This window comes from Anoplophora glabripennis, unplaced genomic scaffold, assembly GCF_000390285.2.
Source record: "Anoplophora glabripennis isolate ALB-LARVAE unplaced genomic scaffold, Agla_2.0 scaffold1556, whole genome shotgun sequence".
Classification (NCBI taxonomy): domain Eukaryota; kingdom Metazoa; phylum Arthropoda; class Insecta; order Coleoptera; family Cerambycidae; genus Anoplophora; species Anoplophora glabripennis.
Window position 1 is genome coordinate 22020 of NW_019417634.1, and position 27842 is coordinate 49861.

General features: G+C 32.2%; 4 protein-coding genes across 4 annotated transcripts; all 4 read right to left on the reverse strand.

Moving 5' to 3' along the window:
• Positions 1–675: 675 nt before the first annotated feature.
• On the reverse strand, positions 676–11230 carry LOC108916622 (GDP-fucose transporter 1). Its single transcript, XM_018722918.1, has 5 exons — positions 11166–11230; positions 8552–8750; positions 8270–8495; positions 7917–8209; positions 676–6183 (listed from the first exon to the last, which is right to left on the reverse strand). Exons 1-5 carry the CDS (start codon positions 11228–11230, stop codon positions 5974–5976), a joined length of 993 nt encoding a protein of 330 aa, XP_018578434.1. The 3' UTR covers positions 676–5973.
• A 136-nt stretch (positions 11231–11366) lies between these two features.
• On the reverse strand, positions 11367–12609 carry LOC108916623 (TBC1 domain family member 7). Its single transcript, XM_018722919.1, has 4 exons — positions 12418–12609; positions 11899–12358; positions 11718–11847; positions 11367–11659 (listed from the first exon to the last, which is right to left on the reverse strand). The coding sequence occupies exons 1-4, from the start codon at positions 12605–12607 to the stop codon at positions 11561–11563; spliced, it is 879 nt and encodes a 292-aa protein (XP_018578435.1). The 5' UTR covers positions 12608–12609; the 3' UTR covers positions 11367–11560.
• A 35-nt stretch (positions 12610–12644) lies between these two features.
• On the reverse strand, positions 12645–13200 carry LOC108916628 (ER membrane protein complex subunit 6). Its single transcript, XM_018722923.1, has 2 exons — positions 12945–13200; positions 12645–12892 (listed from the first exon to the last, which is right to left on the reverse strand). Exons 1-2 carry the CDS (start codon positions 13063–13065, stop codon positions 12681–12683), a joined length of 333 nt encoding a protein of 110 aa, XP_018578439.1. The 5' UTR covers positions 13066–13200; the 3' UTR covers positions 12645–12680.
• Positions 13201–16192: 2992 nt separating this feature from the next.
• On the reverse strand, positions 16193–26649 carry LOC108916627 (double-strand break repair protein MRE11). Its single transcript, XM_018722922.1, has 9 exons — positions 26418–26649; positions 26204–26348; positions 23873–24221; positions 23525–23726; positions 23216–23470; positions 21475–21662; positions 18688–18842; positions 18468–18582; positions 16193–16576 (listed from the first exon to the last, which is right to left on the reverse strand). Exons 1-9 carry the CDS (start codon positions 26533–26535, stop codon positions 16325–16327), a joined length of 1779 nt encoding a protein of 592 aa, XP_018578438.1. The 5' UTR covers positions 26536–26649; the 3' UTR covers positions 16193–16324.
• Positions 26650–27842: the final 1193 nt, after the last annotated feature.

Genomic DNA, 27842 nt, shown 5'->3' on the forward strand with positions numbered 1-27842 from the left:
TCGATAAACAGTAATTTATTTATAACTAATAAAAAGGCAGATAAAATAAAAAAAGTTTTTTAGAAAAACTCGATTTTTAATAAAAGAACTGCTGAGAAAATACATACAGAGGATATTTCCTAATATCTTTTCACACAAAAGATAATCCTCCATACAATTAAATAAATGTCAACTAAACAACGTTAAAAAAATAATATTCATTCTATAAAATTTATCGCTAAATAAATGTCAATTAAATATCAATTTAAAATGAAAAATTGAAAAACATTTAAAAAATGTTTTGTTTGCACCATGATTTTCAATTTCCAATCACAAGGGGTACATGTTAACAATAAGAAATGTTTTGTACAATCAAATGTATGCCATCCTTATTCTAATAATATCTTCTTTACAGACTACTTCAGTAAATATATTTTCATGATTTATACGAGATATTTTAAAAGATATCATGTGTAAATGGTTTGTTTAAAAGTGTACTGGTATTTAAAAAGTTACTTACCATAGTTTCCAGTCTGTCTAGATCTAGAATTATAATGGATTGTGCAACTACTACCTGTAAATACATAAATACCAATAATGATCTAGATCTAGATAAGTTTCTCCGTTTATTAAATTTTTATAATTCAACTGAAAATAAAAAAATAAAAAAAAACTCAATTTAAGCATGTATTACTTCATGTCAAACAAAAAAATATTATTTATTATTTTGGTCATAAAATTCACAAACATTGTGTTGATTAATATTATCGTTCAAATTAAAATTTTTACAGGAAAAGCAAACTTATCCACAAATTTTGCCTTCTTTTTTTTCAGAGAAAGCGTCAATTATTATATTTCAATTTACTTATTGTATTAACAAATGATGCGGAAAACAACTACCCGGCGGACTAATGCTCCAACCAGTACTGAATTACACACAATATCTAAACAACTAAGATTCATTGAGAACCACCAAGCTTTTCATAATAGCCTAAGCATTAAGTAGTAATGAATATTTAAGATTAAAGACATTGCTATTGGCGATGAAAGCCAAGTGCGCTAAGTTAAAATGTAAACAAATACTTGAGATTTTATGCAAAATTATGGCATTCTTTTTTGTTTAACCCCTTCATGCTTCTGCCCGCATGTGACTTGGGATTGCTCATATGTAGTTTCTGCTTTACATTCCCGAATTAGACTCGGGATTCATTTTAAAAGCACATTTACATACACAGTTTTCAACATTGAAAGTTTTGAAGGTTGTACTATTTATTCATAGATGTCTCTCGAGATCAAAATATTTCTCTCAATTCTCACATGAAGCCCTAGGGCCCGTTTTTTGAGAAGTACTTTTCTGTTTTATAGAAAATGCCTTCTACATTAATGTTATGTGTTGGATGAAGCTCTAAGTTATCAATTTTCAATCTGCACCCTCAATGTACATATAAATTGGGTTTTTGAACAATAATTTTGAAAACTGTAAAGTAGAAGAGTATTTCTGCTTTTTAAAAAATAGTACCTTATGTCATTTAGTTTTCAACTATGCACAACATTTTGTAAAGAATATTGTCTATCAGCAAAAAATCAATTTGAATAATTTTTCATTAAGTATTGGAACCGGTAGTAATCTTGCATTCAAAATAATTTGCTGGATCATTTTTGGTTTAATGAATCATAAACAGATTAAAAAAGAAGGCTGAGCAACTTATAAAAGGAAGAATGCTGCAGAGAATACATTTTAGAGGTATGAATAATTCTTCTCTTAAATAGACACGTACAGGATGTAACTAAAATACTTGGCCAAATTTTAAAAACAGATTGATTCTACGTTACATGTCAACAAAGAGTTGCTGTAAACAAATATCTGGAAAGTATTCATTTTCAATATATCAAAGTAAGACCTGTCAGTTAATAGTTTAGATCAGGGGTGCTCAGACTTGTACTATCGGCGATCTACCGCAAAAAAATTGAATTATATGTCGCTAAGAAGTATCGACATCTTTGGATGTCGATGCATGGCATTGCATGTCATCAGCGTACATTTCATAAGATGGCATGTGATTGCTGATTGACAATCGCAAAAACGATGACAAATGTTCGTCAGTAAGCCAACTGCGATATTTGGATTTAATAATTTTCATTTCAGAAAACGCAAATTCGCATAGATAAGTTGATCCAGTTATTTGAAGCGCAATTTGTTTTAAACGTGGACATTTATCTTCAGATATAAAAGATTTTGGATCACTTGCTATTGCTTTGAGATGTAAGTATATCTGAAATCATCTGTAATACCTCATTTTCCACAAAAGACAAGTCTTGCTTGAAGGCGTTTGATATTCCAGTAGCACATTTTTCAATGTCTGCACAAGAAAACGGATAGCTTATGATAGTTATAATATTCGTCAATTTGTTAAAATCGGAAAACCTTCTTTCAAATTCATTCAGAGTATTTCTTATTTCTGTCTCATAAATTTAACTGACGACTGGCCTTTGCTTTCAAAACCGGAAAATTTTTCAATCTTTCATATTTGGTCGACTAATCACTAATTTACTTATAAAAGCGATTATTGGGCTAATCAATCGGTAATAGTTTTATTTTTCCGTGTAACTCCAAGTTAATGTAATAATAAGGAATTAATTAAATATTATTATTATGCCACCGTATGAGTGGCTGACGAAAGCGGTTGCTTTATAATTCCATTTGAAGGTAATTTATTTAGGGAATATGGGTATGTCTTCGCGATCGACTTCTGATGCTATCGCGATCGACCGTGTGAACACCTTTGGTTTAGATAAAAAACAATTTCTAGACAATAAAGAGTGACAACTTAACATTCATTTGAGGTTTATGTTTACAACTTAACTTGCACTAAGATAGGTATGTATATCAGTTACTTCAAATGACTCCAAAGATGATTAGAAAATTACTTTTACTTTTAAAAGTACGATTTAAAAAGTATTGTAGATTAAGAAACAAAATTACTCTTCATTTTTCGTTTTTCGGTACCTAATTGAAAACGAGAAGGAGAACATAATAAATACTCTTCACTTTTCATCTTTTTGCTCTCACTTTTTTGAAACCATAAACCATAAAAATGATAAAACTGAAAAAAAGCCCAAAAAGAGAAAAATAATGGGTGAAAAGTTGAAAAAATAGGCCCCTGGTTACATGTTTATACAAATTGTGACTTGCGCAAACTGTTTTCGCAGACTACATTTTTATTTGCAATCTCTCAGCGGTATTTTAGCGAGTATCTTTCTTCTGCACTGAAATTTGGACTTGTCTTTATCACACCAAAACGGCAACACGTAAAAACAAATATTTTTAAGACAAAATAAATCAAATTTAAGTAAGTTTATATGCTTACAATTAATTAACATTTATTTAATTTTAAAATAAAAACATTTACAAAATAAATCTAGGAGCCCTAACAACTAAATGTTGAACAAGCTAATATTTCGGAAATAACACAATGGCTTATCAAAACGACTGTATTATTTTGTTTATACTTTTAAATACCAACATAACAATATATCCTAGACTATTTGAAAATGTTTCTATGCCTTGATAAAGCAATCGATATTAACAGTGGAGTACTTTGTCACTTAAGGGACAAATTTGCTGACAACTAAATATTGAGACAATTCGAGAATAAAACTAAATTTAACACACACACATCACCCTTAGCTTTAACAACTGCTTGGACTCTTGCAAGCATTGTATTGACCAAAGATTGACACTTTTCAACAGAAAAGATTGTCCCATATCTCTTGTAGTTTTGTCCGTAAATCAGAAGTTGTGCGTTGGGGGGTGGTTTTTTAAGTATTGTTTCATTTTATGCCATACGGTTTCTATCACATTTAGATTTGGACTGCTGGCTGGATGGGATAAAACCTTTATATTACTGTCACCAAACCATTTTTTGGTTGATTTTGCTGAATGACATGATGCTCCATCTTGTTGAAATATGAAATCATTGTCAAGAAACAGTTTTTGGGCACTAGGTAAAAGTACGGTTTGAAGAATATCTTGATATTTTTGGGCATTTACAATGTCCTCTATAAATTTTAATATACCTAAACCCCTTGCCGACATGTAGCCCCAAACCATAATTCCCTTTGGAAACTTAACATCCCTTTTCAGGCAATCTTTATAGAAGGCTTCTGTTTTATTCCGTATTATTTGTTTACGATGGTCTCCAACGCAAACATCAAATTTAGCCTCATCACTAAATATTATTTTGTTCCACTCATTTTCTGTCTAGAGTAGTTTAGATATTGCCCAATTATATCGGTTTTTCTTTTGAACTTCTGTCAACAGCGGTTTTTCTTTAGCCTAAATAAACTATTTTATGAGACTTTTGATACTGTATGAGCCATTCAAAATTAAACATACCTTGTAAAACCTCAGACCACAGTTATGAATATATTTTCGCAACATTCTCTAGATATATTTAATCCAGTTGCCGTATTCCATTGAGCAGTTATTTCTCGAAGGGTGCTTCTTCTCACTGACTTGCATATTTTGACTAAATTTCGCAAATCTCTTTGAGAAACAAGTTTTGGTCTTCCCGAACTTTTGCCCTGAACATCCATATTAGCAGTCTCACCACATTTTTTTACTATATTATATACTGTGCTTTTTGGAATAGTTAAATCACTAGCAATTTTACGCATTGTTTTACCCGTATGGTATTGCTGAATAATAATTTCATGAATTTCTAGTTCGTAGCCTTTCCACGACCCATTATTTTGATTAAATTAATGAAATTTAAATCTGTTAACGATTACTAACATCACTACTTAATGTTTTGCATTAATGACCAACTGTCAGTGGGCAAACAAAATAATTTTGACGTTTATACCAAAGCTCCTATAACTAAACATTTTAACTGCAAGATTTGTGCTAGTCCCAACATTTAGTTGTCAGCAAATTTGACCCTTAAATGACAAAGTACTCCACTGTTAATATCGATTGCTTTACCAAGGCATAAAAACGTTTTCAAATGGTCTAGGATATATTGTTGTTTGTATTTAAAAGTATAAACAAAATAATTCAGTCGTTTTGATAAGCCATTGTATTATATTCGAAATATTAACTTGTCCCAACATTTAGTTGTTAGGGCTGGTATTCATATTTACTTCAGCATGTTTTTATAAAGAGTGATAGGTGAACTGGTAAATTACGATTACATTTTTTTCCATATTAAAAATATAATAACTAATCTCAACTTATTCAAGAGAATGTATTAATTTTCAGTTTGTTTTTATAAAAATACATAAAAGCTTAAAAAAATGTGTAGTGTTTTGTCACTGACACCATTCTACAATTAAAATTAATGTTGAGATTTTGCTGATAACTCTTTACATAATTTTTATTCGATGTAAAAAATTTTTTTGGAATATACGCCATTTTCATCAAATTGTGAAATATTAGACTATGGATGTTATTACAGAAAATTTCTTATTTATATAACTTCCATCTGTCCTTCTATTTCTACATAAAAGAAGTATTGAGAATTGAGATTTTAGTTGCGCTTCCTATTAATAGATGGCACAACTGAGACCTAGTTTAACATGTCACGGCTGTCCACCAAATTCATATCACTTTTTTTAAATTGCTATAGTTAATGATTTCTTGCAAAAAAAAAATTAGTATCTGAAAATGTGGAAAACACCCAATTATACTACTATAGTTACTATTTCTAACATAAAATTTACATTTTATAGATCCTTTTAAAAAGACTTGGTCCACCGTACAAGGGTGGTAATAGCCCTGGCTTTATCAAAATACTTGTGCATAGTTCAGTTTTACAGAGAAATATTTGGAGGATTAATCCCATTTGTGAAATTAATTCGAATTTTACAAACAGCAACTATATGTAAATATATTTATATATTAAATGCAAGGAAACAAACTGACAGTACGTTAATGTCTGAATAATAATAATTAAACTTATATGAACCTTCTCCTAAACAATCGCAAGGACACTATCATACTTTTTCGTACATGACATGTTCTCTGTGCCGCCTCTCCATGTCTCTTTGTTTTATCCAAGTGTAACAAGCACTCCCAGCTAACACTATAGCGTTTGAGCTCCACCAAAGGAATGATTTTGTTTCATTATACCAAAAGGTGGCTAATACAGTTTGAGCACATGCTTTAGCTGTACCAGAAATGTTGTGTGTTAAAGCTGAGGTATACTAAAAACAAATCAATTTATATTAAAAGTTAACAATTCCTTTATAGATACATTTATTTATATACTATGGCCCATTAAGAATAAGGATACACCTCTACAATTTTATTCGTATGCGCAATTTGATTTTTTTATACAGGCTAGCCATAGGTTAATTAAGCTCAAAAAACGAAAGAAAATTATGCATATCCTTAGTGACTGACAAAGTTAAACACTATCACTGTCAACTATCTGGAAAACGCACTCTGCGCCTTCAAGATGTAATTGATAAATGTATTATGATGATTCATTTGGTAATCCATAGCCTGCAGATTTGTTTTTTGACAATAATATTAGGGATTTTTTATTATCTGGCTTAATTAGCAATACTTAAAACCCCAGTATCTTGAATTCCAGTGATAAAATTTGAGCAAAAAGTTTAGATTTTTTTTAAATCGTAAAAAACAGCTGAAGTAATTTTATTCAAATTTGGTTGTAGTTTCTATTTTTTATTATCCATAAATGTATATGCATAGTTATGTTACATAAGGAGGCATAGTTCCGGGACATAGTAATTTCATTCATATTTTTCTCTCCGTAAGTAATCCATTCTTTATCAATAAAATTAAGTACTTATTATTCACGATTTTCTCAACTGTTTTTTGTAACATGAAATAAATCAAATATTTTTGATTAGTTTTAAATAACCTATACAAGGTGTCCCACATAAGAACCGACACAGGGCAGGTGCATGTAGGGGTGTCCAAAATGTTGTAATTTAACCAAACTTACCTATATACAAAGTTACACTCCTGAGGATTTATTAGCCCCAAAGTGGTGACCTAAATTACGCAAAAAATGCAACACTTTACCGCAGAAGAACCAAATTTGGTACATGATTTAGGTTTATTACTGGTCTTCTTTGACTATGATTTAAAGTTCATTGAAGCTCTAGAAAGTGTTCATTGGGGATAACTCACCCCTAAAATTGTACTGAACTTTTTTTCATTGACGGAATTGAAAAATAATAATATTAATTCACAGAATTTAATTTTAAAAATTTTTTTACTCTTGTTAAATTTTAAAAAACGTTTTCAAGAAAAGCCGTATTAACGGAAATAAGATTTTAACAGTGTTTATTAGAAAATAATCGAAAATTTAAGGCTGCAGTTATAAATTGAACATAAATTGCTTTGTTGCTGTATAGAATATTTTTAAAATATCATTGTTCCTAAAGGTCAAAGGAAGCCTCTGTATAAATATGACCCCCCCACTGAAAGTTACACGATAATGAATAGTACTTATGTTAAATAAATGTACGTCTAGTAGAATATTTAAAAAGATTAAATACAAAATAACATTGACTTCACGCTGACAATTACAGTTACAAGTGAGAAAAATCGAATGTGATACTTCATCGATCTAAGGACTTTAATCATTGAAATCATCTTCAAGTAATTGCAATTCCTATTAGATTTTTAAACCAAAACTTAAAAAATAAATAAAATTGAAACTTTAAAGATGCATAAAAAAAATCATAAAACGATATTCGGAAAAAAATTTCTAAAAGAAAATCGCAGCAAGGCATGGGTTACCAATGTATCATTGTAACTGGTTCAAGAAATGCACTAGAAGGTCACTAATTACATATAAAAAATATGTATTCAAATTGTGTATTCCAAAAAATTTTAAAAGTCCTGTGTTCTCAATTTCATTTTTAAGTTGCATATTAAAAACACTATCAGAGTAAATGCTTACCTTAATTTGTAAAGTGGTAAAAAATCCTATCATAAATCCACAGATACCTCCTATTGTCATAATAAACCAAAAATAATAGTCAGAGAACCCAGGATAGTTCATTAGCTCTGACAATTCTCTATTGAATATCATTGTAGGAACTAACAATATAGATGCATAAACATTATTTGCATAAGACAATGCCCATATCTCTCCATTTACTTTTGGCAAAACCTTTTTAGTGAATATTGAATACAATGAAAGAGACAAGGAACCCAAAATTCCAAAAACAAATCCAGCTATTGATAAGCTACCTGAAAATTGAGTGTTTCGATTTATCGTGTTATGATTTATGAGGAATTACATTTTCTTACCAGCTAAATTCTCCTGATCAACTCCCAACCAAAATCCAAAAATTATAATACCACAACATAAAATACATCTCTTTGATGTCGTCTCTCCTAATATTAAATATGTAAACAATACGTTGAATATTGTAGTTAGTGATCTACCAATATAATAGTATGCTACAGAGGCATATTTTAAACACAAATTATTTGTGGCTATCATACTTGTGAATAATACTGATAATGGCAAAACCTAAAATTGGACAATATAAGTTTCTTTTACATAGTTAATATCAAGTTAATATTTACAGATTTCATAGTGTGTCCATCCCAAATGTCAATATCAGGGAATTTAAATTTATTTGGATACAATACACTAAGCATTTTTTTTAAATAACATATCAGTGCAGTGATTAATGTTTGGCTTAAAGCGATGAACATTGGAGCATCTAGATTTATATCGCTAAGTAAGGTCTTGTTCACAAACACAGTAGATATTGATACAATCCTGAAAAGAAATAATTACATTATTTATTATTCATAATCAATTATAGTTCTTTTAGGTATGGCTTTTTCCAAAATTTATTATTAAATAAGAACTTTTCTGTATGTGAATATTTGACGTGCTATTTGCGGGGTTCCCACTTTTGTCTTTTTTTCATTGTAAGTGAAATTTAGTTATCAAAATAGTGTTCACGATTTGTACTAGTAAAAATAATAAGAAAAAAAAAAGCAACTTTTGATAAACACTAAAATACTTTTTTGTGTTTACTGTAAAAATCGATAACAGATACCAAACATAATAGGTGGTGATAGGCAACCAGAATCACGAATATAATGTCACTGAAATGAACACATTTAAATAATCTATGCCACTACAGACATCTGTAGTCAATCCCTCGTCCGATGTTTGTTAATGAACGGTTTTGATATAGGTAAAAGTTCCGATATGTGACAGACCAAATCACAGGTTCTATCCTGTCAGTGTAGACAGGGAGAGATTAAATATTTTTATCGTTGTATGTACTTGTTCAAAAGTTATACAAAATGCATAAAAATTAATTTATCCATTGGAATAGTCAAAAGGGAATAAGATCCACTTCTTATTTGTGGAAGGGCGAAATGGGTGGTGATTATTAGACGCCTTCATTATAGCCATCTTTCTCTATCGAACGGATTTCTATGACTTTCTTTATCGCTCTCACGTAACGGCCGATGAACCATGGAGACTTTCCGACTCTGTATGTATTTTTTATTGATTTCTTATACATAGATACCTACTTATTTTCATTGTCCTGGCGTCCCTGAGAGATTACTCAGAATGCAGAGATATTAAAGTATATATATATACAGGATATTTCAATTAAAACTTTCCACTTGGAAAATATTGGAATTAAAAAAAAAACAAAAAAAACCTGAGACACTTAGATTTTCTTTTCGAAAGAGAATCAAAATCTCAGGTTTTCCTTTTGGTTTTTTTTCCAGGTGGAAAGTTTTAATTGAAACACCCTGTATTAAATGTATAAAGTAAATGATAGTTAGTATCTATGTGTTTATGACTTCATTTTTTATATTTAACATAAATTTACATTTTATATGCCTACCTGGAAATGAGTGCAAAATTTTAGGAAGTGATAGAACATCAAAAATAAGACGACTTTTTCAAATTTTATACATTAAAGCAAATTAAGTACTATTTGTATCATCTATTTATTTTTAATGTACAAATTTTATGTTACCTAGTGTTAAAATTATTTTTTTTACCCCATAACTTTTTAAGGAAGCATAATAATGGTACCATCTAAATCAATTTATTTTCATTCTAAGAATCTCCTCTTGAAATATGGTCCATTCGTTTTCAAACACCCTGTAATTTAAAAAATAGAAGCTGATTGACTTTGGGACAATCACTTAGTTTTTTTTTCTAAAACGGTGCATTTTAATTATTTTAAATATATTTTATTTGTGTAAAATTAAATTTTATATTATAATATACAGCATACACTGTAAAAAACCTAACATCAAAAAAGTTATGCTGTAAAATGTAACTATGGGCACTCGGTGAGATAGCAGCTAGCGATCTCATAAGATAATCAAGAACTAACGACTGTGACGTACAGACTAACAAATAAGTTTGCGTTTCTGAATCGGGCAGAGCTGCGTGAGATTGAGAAAAAATGCGTTCAGCTAGAAGTAAAAGAATAAGGCATAGGTACGGCAATTTGGATTTTGGACTAGTAGCTACCTGAAGCTTTTCCTTACCGTATCCAGGGCGCATTTGTGAGCGGAGCTATCTCAGACACAAACTTATTTGTGTCGGTCTGTTTTTCCATTTGGCACCATCAAAAACTTATGTGTTCCAAAGTTTAATACATTAAATTGTTGTTTTCTTGTAAAAGGTATGGGTAAAATTAGATTTTTAAAAAATAGTCGTTTACGTCGACTCTAGATCTATTGGCCCATAGCAAAAGATCGTCCTGTTTTTTAATGTTTGCACACACTTCGGAAACACCCCCCGTTTTTGAATGAAAAATATATAAAAATATATGGTCACTTAAATTAACAGGGTCTTGTAAAATAAATATATTATCATCTTTATCCTATTATTCAAAATATACTTATATGTCATAATAAAATCGATATTAGTTATACAAAAATGTAAATCAAATCGTAGTAAATCTTAATTTAAACACTCAAAGTAACTTGGGGGTATTAAGTGTAATAGTTTAGCCTATTCTTGTAAAGATATGAAATAAGAGTATATGTTCTGAACGTACTCCAACGAACAGAAATATTACAAAACTTTAATAAAATAAAAACATAACCTTAAACGCAATGTATTAATAAACTTACATTTAATAATAATAGGAATAACTCAATTAAACATTTATAAATATTAGAAATAAATTTAAAATTAACTTACCAATAACCGCTAACTATCAGAAATATAGTAGTATATTTTGACAAGAGACTTTTATCGGCCAACATTGCACTATATATTTTTCACCTCGCCATGCACACATATAAATACTAGCTCCTAAAAATCGTTTGGTACAGAACTAAATTAACATTGCAAACACTTCAGTAAATAAATAATATTCGGATTAATAAATAACAAAATAAATTTTACATTTGAGATAACTTATTTATTGAAAATAGTTGGCTATACTGGCAAAAGTGACAAACCAATGACGGCCAAGCAGCTAATGGCAAATTGGCAAATGGTTGACAACACGCGACGCGGTAAAATACAAATATGAAAATTAACAAGTTTTAAATAACAATAAAAGATATGGAAATATTTTTAAAATATCACAGTTATGGTTTTGGTTTATCGTATACGGTAAGAGGACTTCCATGATGCAACCACATATCTATAGATTTATTTGCTATAATATCAGCAGTTTCTTCTGGAATCTAAAACACATCCATATTTTTTTAATTTGAAGAAAAATTTTTGGTGAATATTACTTACACTTTTCACACACTGCAAAACACCTACAAGGTTGTTGCATTTTAAAAGACGATGTTTTAAATTTGTTAATAACACAACCACAACGTATGCCAAAATTTTGTAGGATCCACCACAAATTTTGTCCCATATTCTAAAATAAATATTTAAAGAAATTTGTAAATCACAGAAACAGATTATTTACTTTGCTAATGCAGTTTCATTAAGTACTCCCGCAAAACAACAGTCAAACCATTTTGCCAAAGGTAAATTATCTAGGACTCCAATCTTTTGCAGATGTTTATATAAATCAGGATCTTCTTTTTCTAACAAATTATGGGAACATTCTATGAGTTTTGGAACGTCAGTCTGGAATTTGTGAACATTGTCATAAAAACTTTTTGCTATCCAATATACATCTGTCTCATCATCAAAAAACTGCATAACAGATTGTACTATGGGGACAAAACCTTTTTCATCGATTAAATTAATATCATAAGTAAAATTTCCTGTTTGTAATAGCCACATTGCTAAAAATACTTGTGGCTTCGAAGTGCATGAATCTATAATTCTCATCACATTGAGTGCTCGTAATAAATCATTGTATTCCTGTTTTCTCTGATCCATTACAAAAGCATGGCATTCTACGTGAACTGGAACTACACCTGTAATTCAAATATTACCGCTACATTACAATACTGCCACATGAAAATACATGAAATACCTAGTAGTAATTTCCATATCAAGTTTCTGTAAGCAGCGGGAAGGCAAAAGCGTAAACAAAACTGTTTTAATTTCCCACGATCCAGTGGTTTATCTTTCAATAAAATTTCTAGCGATTTCTTTTCTTCTACACTTCGAAAGCCTACTTTCTCGTAATATGTAGAACGAAAATTTCTCTCGTCAGTTGCCATGACGCAAGTATACCAACATAAGAAAAATAAAAACAAATAATCTTACTAATTACAAATTTATTTTAAAATATATTTAATACACATGCACCATTCCATATATAAATGTCCAACACAGAATGTAAGTGAAGAAATGTCCAAATATGCCATTTACTAATAAAGATTTCCTTGATGTAAAGAATTTTTTCCAAGAATCGATGCCTGCTTTGCACAGCAACATTAACCAAAAACTAGTCACAGCCAAAATAAAAAATAAGGCACCATATCCTCCCGTTAAACCGAGAACTCCTAAAACGGAAAATAGTAGACACCTACATTATTTTTCAAGAATTATTATTACCTGCAGTACAGCCCGAAACAGCAGCCACCGATGTTCTACAATATTCTACAATAGATAAATTATTTCTAATTGCTAATTCACTATAAGCAACTACAGGTTCATTTTTAGCTTTATTTGACATTTTGATTAGCACTTGTAATTAAATCAATAAAAATATCAAATCGGATAATCCCCAAGGAACGATTTAATAAATACAACACAATCCGTTCCGTGAGAACCCAACCCAACTTTATTTTTTGACATTTTGACAGAATCAACAAGACAACTAAACTTCGTTATGAGATGTTTGAACTACCGTTCTAAATGCTCGAAATATTTTTCGATTATAAGGGACGGTCCGCACAGCGCAGAATTGGAGAATAGTGAAACTGAATTTGATTTATCATTGAAATCGTAAAAAAATTCCTTATCCAGATTCCGTTCTGATTTTTGTATCTTGCGGATGAACCCCAACATGTAATAACTTGTTCGAACTTAATTTGAAGCCGGCTTGAAGTATAATACAAAATCTAAAAATCTCTGAACATTGAGAACTTTTATTGCAGACTACTGCATGTATTTAGGCTTAATTAAACTTTTATATTATATTCAAAATTTTAAGCAGTGATTCATTTTCAATTTGTAAATCTATACGATGGGGAATGTGACTCCATGGGTGTATCATTTTAGAGAAATTATTAAATATAGAATAGATGACGGTTTTGATTAAAATTAGTTTATTTTAGAAATCCAACATTCAAGTAGGTATCTTTTATGTATACTAATGTATTCAGCAATTCTGCACTTGTGGCAAAGATAGCCCACTACTACCTGTGTCTATATATTTATTTTTTTTATGGTGAAATGGGGCTGCAAAGAATCTAATTACATAGTATTGCAACAAGGCGTCGTAAAATTGTCAAAATCACTAAAACTACTGAAAGGACACTGAAAACTGAGACGCCTTCTGGAGTTGTGGGGAGGGTAGCAAAGCTACAGCACTTAGGCCCCATTGGGCCCCTTGTACTTCCTCCCATTAGAGAGATCAATCCAACTGAGCCCCCAGCCAGCCAATGAAAAAGGTGGTGACGTTGCTCAGGAGGATCTCTCTAATATAGGCCTTTCAAGGCCAGCGTTCTCCCAACATGGACTCTCTTGTTGACGAGACAGCAGTGCATTCACATAGTACATGCGGTACCGTCTTGTCTTCCTGTTCACAGCCCCTACAAAGACCATCCATGTGTGGTTATGTGGATATACACTGCCATAGTGAGGCCAATGTTAGCCTATGGGGCTGTCGTCTGGTGGCCGAAATCTCAGCAGACGACAGCTAGACAAAATCTCAGCCAAGTACAAAGGATTGCCTGTCTGAGCATAACTGGAGCTATGCGTACACCTACCATAGCAATGGAAGTAATGCTGTGTCTGCCACCTCTGGATATTTGTCTAAGAGAAATGGCTTTGACAACTATGCATTGCCTCAAGAACGTTGGCTTACAACCGGATGTAGGATATGGAGAAGTTAGAAGTCGCCTATGGAATGAAGTCGTCAGGAAGACGCCCCTTCTGCAGGCAGACACTGACAGTATTTCTCCCCGGTTTGCATTTGACAAACCCTACACCGTACTCGCTAAGAGACAGGAGGAGACCGCCCGTGGAGACATAATTAGTTTCTTCACAGACGGATCAAAAAGGAAGGAGGGTGCAGGATGTGGAATATGCTCTATATCCCTGCACATCCAATATCACTGGGCAATGGATAGGCATGCTACCGTTGTACAAACGGACTTAGCAGGCATAACCGTAGCCGCTAAGGAAATTGCCCGCAGGCATACTACGGGCAAAACCATTAGAATCTACACGAACAGTAGACAAGCACTACTGACCTCGCACAATCATAAGATAATGACTAGGACAGTATGGGAATGCCATGAAGCACTGAGATGCCTTATAAACAGGAATAACCACTTTAAATGTTAAGGGCCAAACACCAATCCCCATACGTTTATTAAACATAAATAGTAGTAGTTTTGATATGACTACTAATCAGAGGATGCCTTTAACATTTGTCTAAAAATGATTCACATTTGCTGTTAATATTTAAATATTGCCAATTCCGGTATAATATATTTTCATTTTCGATGTACGACACTATGATTTTTTTTAAATACTCTTCATCATCCTACAATTTCGTTCGTTCCTATTTGAATACTTTTTGTCTTTTCAACATTGTTGTCAATTTCAATTATTTTCCTGCCATGTGTTTTACTTTTATAACTTATGATTAACAGTTTTTTATTTGACAATTCTAGGGCATCACTCACTGACATTGTGTTTCGGGCTTGAATTCCCTAATAAAAGTTTATCATTCATGTTTTTGACTTGTTAAAATTGCTCAACACACACACAATTTCATTTTTAAAAACACATTTGGAATAACTAACACATTACACGATAGAATATGTCTACAAATCGAGAAATGCTGGTCATTTCCTCTTTTTATACAGATAACCAAAGACAGAAATCGGCGTTTGAAACAATGGAACATTTCAAGTATGCATGTGCAGGCTGGGCATATTATTGGAGCATTATGCGAAATGAATGGCACATTACAATTTGCAAAGAATACACAAAATTATTTTATCAGATTGAGAATTTGTAACAATCTTTTATTTATATGCAGGCCGATCCAAATTCAGAACAAAGAATTTGAGAACAAAATAAGACTTTTTTTCCTATAAACGTGTCCCAAATAAATTTAAAAATTTTTCACTAGTTATAAAATTTGAAAATATGTTGGGCATTTAACTTTTTTTTGCTTACAATTGATAGGGAAATAAACACACTAATACGAAACGTCAATGTACAGGGTAAGAAAAAAGTTAGGGCCAATTTAATTCAAGCATACCCTTATAGGTGGCGCTCTCTACAAGCAGTGTCAAAAGCAATGACATATTTAAATTTAGCATCCTAAAAAACACCCATATCCCAAGTTTTATGCGTACATTCAAATCTATTTGGAAATAATTCCTAAAAAATCGAAATAAACTTTGACACCGTGTATATCGAAAACTAAGCATTTGTGGACACACATTTATAGGGAAAAAAATTCTTATTTTGACCTAAAAAATACGCCACTAAATTCTTTGTACTGAATTTTATTAACGAAAATGTATATTGATTACATATAATAATGTATAGTCCTCACTGATGTATTCTCTGTATTAAATAATATAATTTATTAATAAACTTTAAAAAAAGTAGCAAACAAAATTGAGTAATACATTTGTACGACAAATATGGAATGAAATAAACTATATTTTGATTATTTTTTATAGACATGCAAGCATTAGATGTGTATTCAAAGTAAATATATTCAAGACGAATAGCAAAAATGTCTTTTATTTTGCTCTTCCTCTTCCTCTACGTGTTCCTCTGGTAGCTCTAACTGCACTGGATCCTCTACTAGTATTAGAGCCCCAACGACCCCTAGATCCTGGACCACTGTGAGGTTTACTTGAAGTGCCGGACACTACATCGTCATCATCTATTTTAACGATATTGCTATCATTATTATCTTCATCATCTAGATCAAGTTCACTACTTGAGTAACGCTGTTTCACTCGGTTTGGATCATTCAATATTTTGTGTACCTGTACACAACAATAAACAAATGTACAACTTCAATGCCATTTCTTCGAAAATATACATTAATTGTAAGAAAAAATAAATACACATTACAAATGTGTTCAAGATAAGGATTACTCTGAGAGAATTGAAAACTGTTTTCTTTTGTTAACCTTTTCATCAAAATGTTAATTTTGTCATCTAATCTTTTACTTTTGTGTTGCTATCATTATTATTGTACTTGCGTACTTTTAAAACCCATATTTTTTAAATATTTTTAATTATGCGTTCACTGATGGATTACTTAAGAAAGTTTCATTTTCATATGTTCTCCAAAAAATTTTTGATGACGACTGGACTGTGTTCTGAAATGTAATTAAACATACCTAGACAATTTCAATAATCTAGTAATAGTAATCATTTTTTAATTTGGTTCACATTTTCCCATTTTTTTTTTTTTTTCACCACGGCCAAATTACAAAAAAAAACTGAATATTGAAATTCTAGGAGAAATATAACCTGTTTTTTGCTGTTTTTTTTTTTAAATTTATAATAATCAAAATTTTAATTGCTGTTGGAGGAATTATCTATTCTATGTATGAAATTTTATACAGGGTGTTAAGTATGCTGACAAACTTTAAAGGTTGAATCTATTTTTAGAAATTTTAAGTCAAAACAAGATTATATGAACATGGGTCCATGAAATAACAATTTTCGAGATACAAGGTGTTGAAGAACTGGAAAAACTGAATTGATGAGTCATCCACCACATAGCCCTGATTTGGCACCCAATGACTTTTTTTATTCCCGCACATCAAAAATAAATTACGAGATCACTTTTTCTATGCCTGAAGAAGTGGTTGATGTGTTCAAATTGCATGTTTTGGAGGTATCTCAATAGAAATGTAAAAAGTGCTTTGAAAATTGGTTCAAGCACATGCAAAAGTGTGTTGATCTTCTTCAACATAAAACGCAACCCTTGTAAAATAAAAGATGATTTCTTGGAAACAGTTAGAGTTACAAGCTGTTATCGAATTTTCAATATATCCCGTGGTATTGTATTTCTGGGGTTTTTAGCTACTGGTATATATATTTATATCCGAATTCAATGAATATGTACCATTAACTATTAAATTGTTAGCCCAAGGCTCATTATTTCATTACAGGATATTAGCAAAACCATACTTGGCACCCACGTTTATAACTTTTTTGGCTTAAAAGCATTCAAAGAATCAGCCTTTAATGTTTGTTGATATACTTGTCATCCTGCTCTCTCTGTGGCCATTTGTTCTGCTAAATACTCATCCCTAAATTGTTTTTGTTTTCCAAAACCTATAAACTGCCTTGTCATTCATTCTCTTTGTACTTCCAGATACTGGATTTTGCAAAAATAGCATCACATAAATTTTCTTCTTTTGAATTTAAAAAAATTTAAAGGTAACTCCACTGTGAATGTTACCTTTGAACAAATTTAACAAATAAAAATAATATCAATTAAATTAAATATTCGATGGCCATTTTCAAATGTGACATGAGACTTATGGTCTCACCGACTTTGGTAATTTTTGGTAGGCGACTGCCATCACAAATAAAATGTTAACAAAGTACTTGTAAAATAAAGTTGTTAAATTGCATAATCAGTTTTTTTGTGTACCATGTTTTATCGGAATATCTCTAAATAGCATTAAAGTGATATGAATTACAAATTAAAATTGCTTATATTTAATGAAATCATAGAATCAAATGTGTGTTTGTCTTTTCGGTAGCTAGAAAAAACTTCCGCAAATTATGTCATCCGCATGCAGTAACTGGAAGGAAAATATCTTTTTTACACAAACCGATAAAAAATGACGAAATATGTGTCAAATACTTTACACTAATATTTTGAAAAAAAAAAAATGAAAACATAATGCTTACAAAACTTGCACTATCCTGCTGCCTAGACCTTTTTAAATCGTCAATAAATTTGTCTAACTCTTCTATTTCTGGCATGCTCTCTTCCAATTTTTCAATAGTTTCCTTAATGAAATGACTGTAAATAAAAATAATGAATAACTTAAAATCATCCTTACAGAAAATTAAAATCAACAAAGACAAACTTACAAAATTGAAAAATATATAAATTGTAACGACTTACTCTGAAATTAGTGCTGTAGCCTCGGGATCATTTGAATCAATACATTTTTTAACTGCCTCGTTAAGGGGATATACTGAAAAGCACAGTAAACTATCATTATCATTAAAATGTTTCAACACTATGTCCTCCACTCTATCCGCTATAATATCTGGCATCTAAAAAAGTAAGTCTATTTTAAGAAAATTAACCATTTCATTAGATATCGAGTGGAATGGAAAACACTATATTTATTTTTACTTTGAATTGAATTTTGAAAAAAAATCGATTTTCGGATAAGTGGTTTAAACCATGCTTTATTATGTGAAGAATATAGGAAAAAAGATTTAGGTAGGGGGGAAAAATCGGGAACACGAGTTTTTTCGAGATAGAGCGCAACCACTTGTGCAGAAAGCTACAGGAGCGCTTATTGTAACTCATCATAACGTGCAATAGTTAGCTATTATAGAGGCCAGATTAAGTCTCAGATAAAGCCGAAAAGAAGAGGATGAAGAAAATGTCAATATAGAAAGCCAATTATATGGTGCAGGCATCGCTGATTGAAGGTATGCATATAACCAATTTCTTATGATGAATGGCAACAAAACTATAAAAGCGTTTTTCGAGAAACCACTTTTTTTTTAACTGGACGGAAACATAACTTAAAGTTTTCAATGAATCGACTTGAAATTTTGTACGAAGCTTCACAATAACACAACTCGGGGAATATTGTAGTGGTTTTTTGGTTGGTTAACAATTTCTACTATTATTAATTAATAATTTAAATCATTTGTCTTTTTTCGATACTTTTCTTTTGAATGTTTACTAAGTCAAGAATATTTTTCAATTTTCCTATGATGTTCCCTAGCTTTTAATATATAATATTAGAAAATGTTTGTTTTTGTTCCAGCACTATCCATTAATAAAAAACCTTTTCAGCCATACAGCCCTCTGAAAAATGGTGTCGTTGCTCGCCATCACCTACAACTGTACCGATTTTTCCTTGAAAATCACCTTTTCTCAACCTCTACAGTGGCGTTACCCTTAGGAAAAATCATAACTACCTTTGTTAAAACATACAATGTGTTCTGTTTAACTTTAATTTCCATTCCGTGTTTCATGCCTTTTCTACTGTTCAAATAAAATTCCAGATTTTTTGTTTTCAATTAATGTTTCATTTACAAAATAACTTGTAAAACATGATTGTGATATACATATATTTTTGTGTTTCTGGGACTATAAATATTTGTTGTAAATGCCATTTGGAAAATAGGGTCCCTTTAATTCTTGACATTGCTCACAATTGGTAAAGTTTAGGCTGTCTGTGGTAAATATAATGCCTATACCTACGGTTCATACTCAATCTCTAACTTGAGAACGATTTATGCTCAGGTCTCAAGCATAGCTGAAGTTTTATAATGGGGACTTCATCAATACTCGGCGAAGTTTGGTCGTTTCGGTTTCACTTTGATTTTGCTGTAGTATGTTGACTGGTAAATAGGGGTATTTTCTGTTTCTTAAGTTAGTCAGTGACATTTGCCTTCAGTTCGAAATTTCATCCGAAATAAACTACTTAATTGGGATTATGTACGTAGGTTTTTTATTTTGAATTATATTCAATGGTAGGTTAACTATTTTTTACTTCATTAGCTGATAAGAATGATATAATTGAAAGTAAAAGAACTGAAAAGCAAATGGGATAAGTAAACAGAAGGATAGTGTTTACTATAGTATTTTTTAAAAATCCGTTTGTTTTGATACGATACTCACTACCGCTATAAAAAAATCAATAAGATTTTCAGCATCGTAAATATACTGTTTCGACATTTTTTCAACAATTTCGTCCGCCACAAAATCAATAAACTCCAAAAAATCCAAAATACCTTCATGATCCATTAATCACGTGAGGTCCAAATAGGGAAGGGAGGACTTTGGATAACATCACCATTGCTCACGATGGGGAAGGGGGGGGTTTGTTGTTACATATCACGTGTATATTTTCGCGTAACCATGTTCGAGCATGCCTTGCTGTGAGCTGCGATATGACATCACGATAAGTAATGCGCAATTGACGTGGTCGAACCTTGTCCGTCGCCCCGCCTGCGCTGGCTAACAACCTCACCACGTATCACCAGGGGAAAGGAGGATGATGTAAAAGTGTCCTAAAAACCCCACGTGATTAATGGATGATCCCTGACTTACATTTAAACTACCGAAACTAAGCACACTCAAGGTCTGTCTCTGCCCGACTTGAGTATGGAGTGTTGCAAGATCGCACAAAGTTGTGCTCACTAACGAAGTACAGATACGCAATTGTATGCTTAAGTTATGCTCAAGTCTGAGTTTGGCCGAAGTGTCGCTACAGCATGCTACAGAGACTGTCAAAATGTCACTATGATAGAGTAGTTTATAAAATCAATAGTCACTATTAGTTCCAGTGTTACAAACTAGAATATTTAAACATTTTTTGAAATCAAGAATAATGGTTGTTGACTTAAGAAGGAGGAAAATGAGTAATTTCCAAGAATTTAGTGTTTAATTTTTACATATTTTTTTTAGAGTTTGTTATTCGTGTTATGGATTTCTACGGGTTTTGTCACATGGATCTACGGATATATGTATTCACAAAATAAACAACACTGGCTAAGATCATTCATCAGTAGAATCATCAGCCACAGATGTTCCAAACTTATTCTATTTTATTGTGATTCTCCTGACAAATGATCTTAGCTATTTACTAGATATGTGGGTTGGATTTCAATGCGTCATTAGTTTCCCACGATATCAATTTAAATTTTTATTATTACTTACATCATATACGTCACTTTTATTCTGTCTAACTGGATTTTTGATAGGTTGGCACTTCACCATGTCCTCAGGATTTGCAACCTGTCCTACATACGTCTGGCCAAATCGAATTGTGTTAAAAAGCTGTCTTTCATCCCTATATTTCACGTTGAGCCTAATTAATGGCTTCTGAGTTACTTTTTGTGTTCGACCTGAAACACAGAAATTATTGTGTTCTTATTATCATTGTCAATATCGCAATTGTCAATATCATTATTGTTATCATATCATTACCATTTTTAACATTATCATCATCGTCATCATTATTACTATAAAATCAGCATTGTTAAACAGGACTTTTTAAAAATAAGAAAAAGCTTTTTTGGCAAAACCGATTTATGTTATTCAAAATAGTAACCTTCCGACTCAATACAGCGATTTGCACGGTATAAAAGCATGTTGAGTGAGTATTTTAGATCATCGGCTGGGATGTCCTTCAGGATGTCAGTACAAGGCCATTTGGATGGCTTTTACGTCTACAAAATGCTTCCCTTTTTGCATTTCTCTAAAAAAGTATCGCATGGTGCCAAATCAGGAGAATACGGGGAGTGATTGACAATTAAAATACGCTTTTGAGTAAAAAAAAAATTGGTCACAAGTGTCGATCGATGATATGGCGCATTATCGTGCAACAAATGACAACTTCCTCCTGCGTGGTATTCTGGACAAATATGACGAATACAATACACCAAACGCTTCAAAATGCCAAGATAGAATTTTGCAATAACAGTTTGGCCTTTGAAACCTACTCTTTGTGGACAATGCTTTTGGAATCATAAAAGCAAATCAACAATATCTTCACTTCTGATTTCTCCAAACAAGATTTTTTGGGTTTTGGCTGTCTGGCACCTCCCACTTGGCACTTTCGAGCTTGGTTTCTGGATCATATTGAAAACACCACGTTTCATCACCAGTCACAATGTTATAAAGGAAGTTTTTGTCCTTTTTGGTCTCCTTAATGATGTCCGTCGAATGTTGAATTCTGAGTAATTTTTGGTCGTCAATCAACTTGTGCGGATTAATCTGTGCACACCCTTTTCGGTAGCCCAAATGTTCAGCCAAAATCCGATAAATTGATGTAGCTCTTTGTTCGACATTAATTTTTGTACCGATGACACAAACATACTGTCACTGTGTTTCCATTTGCCTAAATGTCATGAAATATTGAAAATATGTTATATTTGGCATAAAGTTTAGATACTCTAGAACATATTAAAGAATGCTACAAAATCGTTCATGGTTACTACCAGAGGCGTACGACAGGGGTAGAGGGGCAGTCTCCCATTCCTAACTTCTACGCCACTGGTGGAATTATTATTTCTCGAGATTTTTAAAGTTAAACATAGGGTAGCACAATTATTTTTATTTTATTATGTAATTTATTTGTCAAATTATTATTATTCAAGTCAGTGTCTTCTGTCATGGGATTACATTGCATTAGTTGAATTAACAAACAGGGTTAAAGTAATGGGCAAAAATCATTTAAAACTTTTTAAATAAAACACCCTGTAACTCCGTAAGGAGCCATATTTTATCTAAACGTTATGTGTCAATTCTTTATATTTTCAGCCCAGGATTATCCAGTTGGCTTATGTACAATTATTATATATATTAGAAATTTCAGTTATTGGGGAAAATGAACGTGTCTCAAATATAAAATATTTCATTTTTATAGATTTAATGTTAACAATAAATGACTGCTTACCTAATTGTTTCGCTTCTTGGATCATATTGTTTATTTTATTTTTCACTAGTTCCACTGTTGTTTCACTATAAGTGAGACCATTATCTTCGGTATCCATTTCGTTTAGTTCTTTTAGTACTACCTCGTCGAATATATAGGGCCGCACTGTTTTAAGTTCAATTGGTGTCATTATGAAAGATTTTTTATGTATTTTTAAAATACCAATTTTTTTTGGTATCGCTTCACCAGCTGCCAATGAAGTTGCAACAGAACTACCTGAAACATTTAATTATTCATTAGGATATTTTCATAAATATTTTAATACCTTACCAGGTTGAGAAATATATACACCATTTGTTTTCATTTCAGGTTCTATTCTACAATCATGTTCATGGCCCCAAATAACTAAATCTAAAAATTTAGGAAGCGTATCATCAGGAATAAAATTTTTTACTCCTCTAGTGGCTCTGTTCTGATGCCAAACTAATAAGTTGAACCAATCCTTATCATCGTCTGGTGCTAACATTTTTACCTACAAAGAACGACATGTTCAGGTGAAACACAATTATAAAACTTTTTCATTCATTTACATTTTATTTATACACTTTATTGGCTAAACTCATTTTGTTTTATAGCCCTAAAAAATATTTAGTCATCAAAAACTAAAAAATTATTTACTTTTTTGTCGAGAAACAACCTCCCAAGTCTTTCATCTTTAATATGAGACAATCCATATAAAGCTAATTTTGTCTGACCTTTCTTCAGCAAAATTGGTTCTATTTCCACCATTTCATGATTACTCCACCTCCCAAAATAGTTTAGCAGCCCCGTAGTAGCTAATAAATCCATAGCAGATATTTGCCTTTGACCAGTAGGGTCATCATGATTGCCATGAATTGAAAATACAGGAATAGATATATTTAAATTTGGATCTTCATAATTAACCGTTGGATTTTGTAGAGTAGAAAAATTATGGGTTGGATCTGAAAGAAATTCAATTTCTACTGGCCTATCCCCAAGGCAATACCTGAAATAGTGTTCATTTCATTAATATTTCTCATCAGAAAGCCACTATTAAAACAGAAGTTCTTTAACTTAAGCTACTATAAACATTACATTTATAATTAACAAATAATATATAAATAATAAACTAAGAAACTAATTTTCTTCGATTTGGAATGATTACCATCTACGAATCTCGTTGGCTTAAATATGTTTATCAAATTAACATATATCTGATTTTCAGTATTGATAAAACAAAAACAAGTTAAAGTAAGAAACTGTAATAAAAATTATACCAGTCTATAAAATCGAACAAGTTATTTGTAAACAATCTTATTCATAAAAAAAGAAACATTAAAATATTGCAATGTTATAAAAAAATTATATATGCAACATTTTTCCATTTGTTTTACTTAATTGTTATTATTCAAGTTGTTATATACAGGGTGGTTCAGAATTTATAATTTTTTTTTTTTTGGATGTACTTACAGGGGATTCTTACAAATACTTATAATTTTGTAAAAAAAAAATCAAAGAGGGCAATTCGAAAATGATTTAAAAATACATTTCTGCACGGCACTGGAAGACTTGAAAGAATTTCGCAAGGAAAAAAATAAATAGAATTTTATAACACCTATTTTATATCAGCAAATTCAACTGCTTTTGCCGCTATTGTTATTATTAATTAATAAAACTAATTTGTGGTTTTATTTAATAAAATAATTTGATATACCTGACACAAATGTTGTCTTGCTTCACCACAAATTAAAACGATATCCATCAACTTCGAGTTGCTATACACATAAGCCATTTTTGACAGTGACTATTAAAAAACTATTGTAAATACTATCGCAGTGACGTTAATACTAATTGTAAAATCAGATTTCAATATTTGGAGTCACCGGGGCCATGTGGCTCCCCACGCGCATTGCGTAAAGTGCATAACGTGAATGACTCTAGAGACTACAGTTGTACAGCGATGTAATGCTGGAAAGTACTACAACTTCAATAATTTTTTTCTCAGAATCTATAAGGATTTTACGAACAATTTTTTTACGATATTGACTCCGTTTTTCATGCCGCCTCTATTCCCAAATTTTTTTAGATAAGTTGTGAATCACCCTGTATTATACAGGGTGGTCCGAATTTTATTCAGGAAACTTCGAGGGCAGATAGATCTCTTTAAAATAATATGTATTTGCCTTATAAACATTGGTCTGGAACAGCCCCGTTTTAGAGATGCAGGGTGTTAAAGTTGTTAAAAAAAATTAATTTTTTGTTTCTATCTCCGGAATCTAATAACCGATCTCAATAAAATTTAGTACAGATAATGTATGATAGTAGGCCTTACATTCCCTAAAATATGAGCTTTAAAGGTTCAACCAGTGGTGTACAACTAGACAGGGGTCACCCCTTTATTACAAAAAAACCTACGCCACTGCATTTTTTACATGTCATTGTAACTGATTTATATTCTAATGCATAAAATACGTGGAAAAGGTAACTTGAATTTTTTTCCTAAGATTTGCCATTCTCAAGTTATAACTTGAAAACGGCGAATCTTAGGGAAAAAATTCAAGTTACATTTTTTACGTATTTTGTGCATTAGAATATAAATCCGTTACAATAACATGTAAAAAGTGCAGTGGTGTAGGTTTTTTTGTAAAAAAGGAGATGACCACTGCCCAATTGTACACCACTGGTTGTACCTTTAAAGCTCATATTTTAGGGAATGTAAGGCTTACTATCATAGATTATCTGTACTAAATTTTATTGAGATCGGTTAATAGATTCCGGAGATATAAACAAAAAATCTATTTTTTTTAACAACTTCAACACCCTGTATCTCTAAAACGGGGCTGTTCCAGACCAATGTTTATAAGGCAAATACATTATTTTAAAGAGATTTATCTGCCCTCGAAGTTTCCTGCATAAATTCGGACCACCCTGTATAATGTTATTTAGTTTAATATTAAACATACACAACCTAAAAAACATAATGCTTACTTTTTTAGAAGTTCGGTGCATCTGTAAATGCAGTAAGGGCTAGGTTGAGCATGATGAAATAAATCTCCTCCTAATAGAATAAAATCTACCTGTTCAGCGTCTGCAATTTGCAAAATTTCTTCAAGTGTATCAAATGTATCCTGATCTGTAAATAAGAAATGTGAACCGACAATCAATTTATATTTAAAATTGTCAAAAACATTTAAAAATGTACCTCTTATAGGATCTTTTTCTTCAAAACCTAAATGGATATCTGTTGCTACAAGAATATTAAATATATCATCATCCTTTCTCATTTCTGGCACGTTATTTTCTTCACTTGTAATACTCATTTTATTAAAATGTAATAACAAATCTGGCGGTTAACAAACAGAAAACATCGAACACATGGAAACTCTACCAAACTTCCACAAGCCGACTAAATAGTACTAAATACAAATTTGAAATATGCGTTTCTTAGGTTATGTTATGAATATATGACATAGATAAGAGATTAGCAAACCAAATCATAGACCAGCCATAGACTTTATAATATCTATACCACAAACCTACGAGTAGAAAAAACGCTAGACTGCGTCAGCTGTGGATAACACTGGCGGCCGCAAATTCATGGCCCTATACGCGCCATTATTCCATGGCTAGAAATTTGCCTCAATGATTTGGGATCGAAGGGGATTATCCCTCTTTATCCTGCCTCATCTTGTGTAGGCCTGGACAGCCTTCGTAGGTGGGCCCCATCCGTCGTCTACCCCGACCGCAAATGCGGCCGGTGTAGGCGCTTTGTAGGACCTCCTTTTGACGGCCGGCCCTTTCCTCTGGCGCTCTTTTAAACCCCGGGGGTGGTGTCATGTTTATGTGTGGTATGGTTGGGTAGGGTAGTGCAGCTATGCAGCCTGGGATGCGCTTTGCTAAGGTGGCCTTTAGGCTAGCGCTGGAGGGGAGAGGTAAGGAGGGTATGGGGTGTGTGTGTTTATGTGTTGTGTGTTGTGTGTGCGTGTGTGTGTGTGTGTGTGTGTGTGTGTGTGTGTGTGTGTGTGTGTGTGTGTCTTCGTTTCTTGATCCTGGCTGTCTCTGAAACAGAAAAGGTTAGCCGGAAGGGGGGGGATGTCGTTGGGGTGGTCACCCAGGGTCAAAAAGTTGGTGTCTAGGTCTTTTGTGTTTGTCGGTCACGACGACCACAAGAGGTCGCGTCCTGCTGAATTACCAAGACAGACACGACGACTTGACGATACTCGGACCGACAGAACCGACACATTACGGACACGTAGGACGCCCCGACGTCATCGACATTGCCCTCTTAAAATCTATACCGTTAAATGCCCAAATATCCACCCAATACGAAGGGTCTTCCGCCCACAATCCAATATTTCTGGATCTGGGGCGAAGACAGAGATATGAAGGCACCTTCACGAGGAGGTTCACTGACTGGGAGCGTTTCCGAACAGTAATGCAAGGAAACATGGCGCTCCCAGTCATCGAAACCACCCATGATCTGGAGGCGGCAATCCTCTCCCTTGAGACTGACATTAAAAACGCCCTGACTCAGACTACGACGGAGACTATTGTCCCCCGACTGACAAACCCCCGGGGCACCCTCCCCGATGACATAAAAAACTTAATACGTGACAGACGACGTGCG

What these genes read in the sequence shown, in the direction of transcription:
- LOC108916622 (XM_018722918.1), bottom strand. Translation starts at nt 11,230, where the DNA reads ATGTTGGCCGATAAAAGTCTCTTGTCAAAATATACTACTATATTTCTG. An exon ending in ATGGACACACTATGAAATCT is followed by an intron (nt 8,496 to 8,551) that starts GTAAATATTAAC and finishes GTCCAATTTTAG; the next exon opens with GTTTTGCCATTATCAGTATT. An exon ending in TGATCAGGAGAATTTAGCTG is followed by an intron (nt 8,210 to 8,269) that starts GTAAGAAAATGT and finishes CTCAATTTTCAG; the next exon opens with GTAGCTTATCAATAGCTGGA.
- LOC108916623 (XM_018722919.1), bottom strand. Translation starts at nt 12,607, where the DNA reads ATGGCAACTGACGAGAGAAATTTTCGTTCTACATATTACGAGAAAGTA. An exon ending in AATGAAACTGCATTAGCAAA is followed by an intron (nt 11,848 to 11,898) that starts GTAAATAATCTG and finishes TATTTATTTTAG; the next exon opens with AATATGGGACAAAATTTGTG. An exon ending in TTTTGCAGTGTGTGAAAAGT is followed by an intron (nt 11,660 to 11,717) that starts GTAAGTAATATT and finishes GATGTGTTTTAG; the next exon opens with ATTCCAGAAGAAACTGCTGA.
- LOC108916627 (XM_018722922.1), bottom strand. Translation starts at nt 26,535, where the DNA reads ATGAGTATTACAAGTGAAGAAAATAACGTGCCAGAAATGAGAAAGGAT. An exon ending in TGTATATATTTCTCAACCTG is followed by an intron (nt 23,471 to 23,524) that starts GTAAGGTATTAA and finishes TAAATGTTTCAG; the next exon opens with GTAGTTCTGTTGCAACTTCA. An exon ending in GCTACAGCACTAATTTCAGA is followed by an intron (nt 18,583 to 18,687) that starts GTAAGTCGTTAC and finishes TTTTATTTACAG; the next exon opens with TCATTTCATTAAGGAAACTA.
- LOC108916628 (XM_018722923.1), bottom strand. Translation starts at nt 13,065, where the DNA reads ATGTCAAATAAAGCTAAAAATGAACCTGTAGTTGCTTATAGTGAATTA. An exon ending in TGTTTCGGGCTGTACTGCAG is followed by an intron (nt 12,893 to 12,944) that starts GTAATAATAATT and finishes TTTCCGTTTTAG; the next exon opens with GAGTTCTCGGTTTAACGGGA.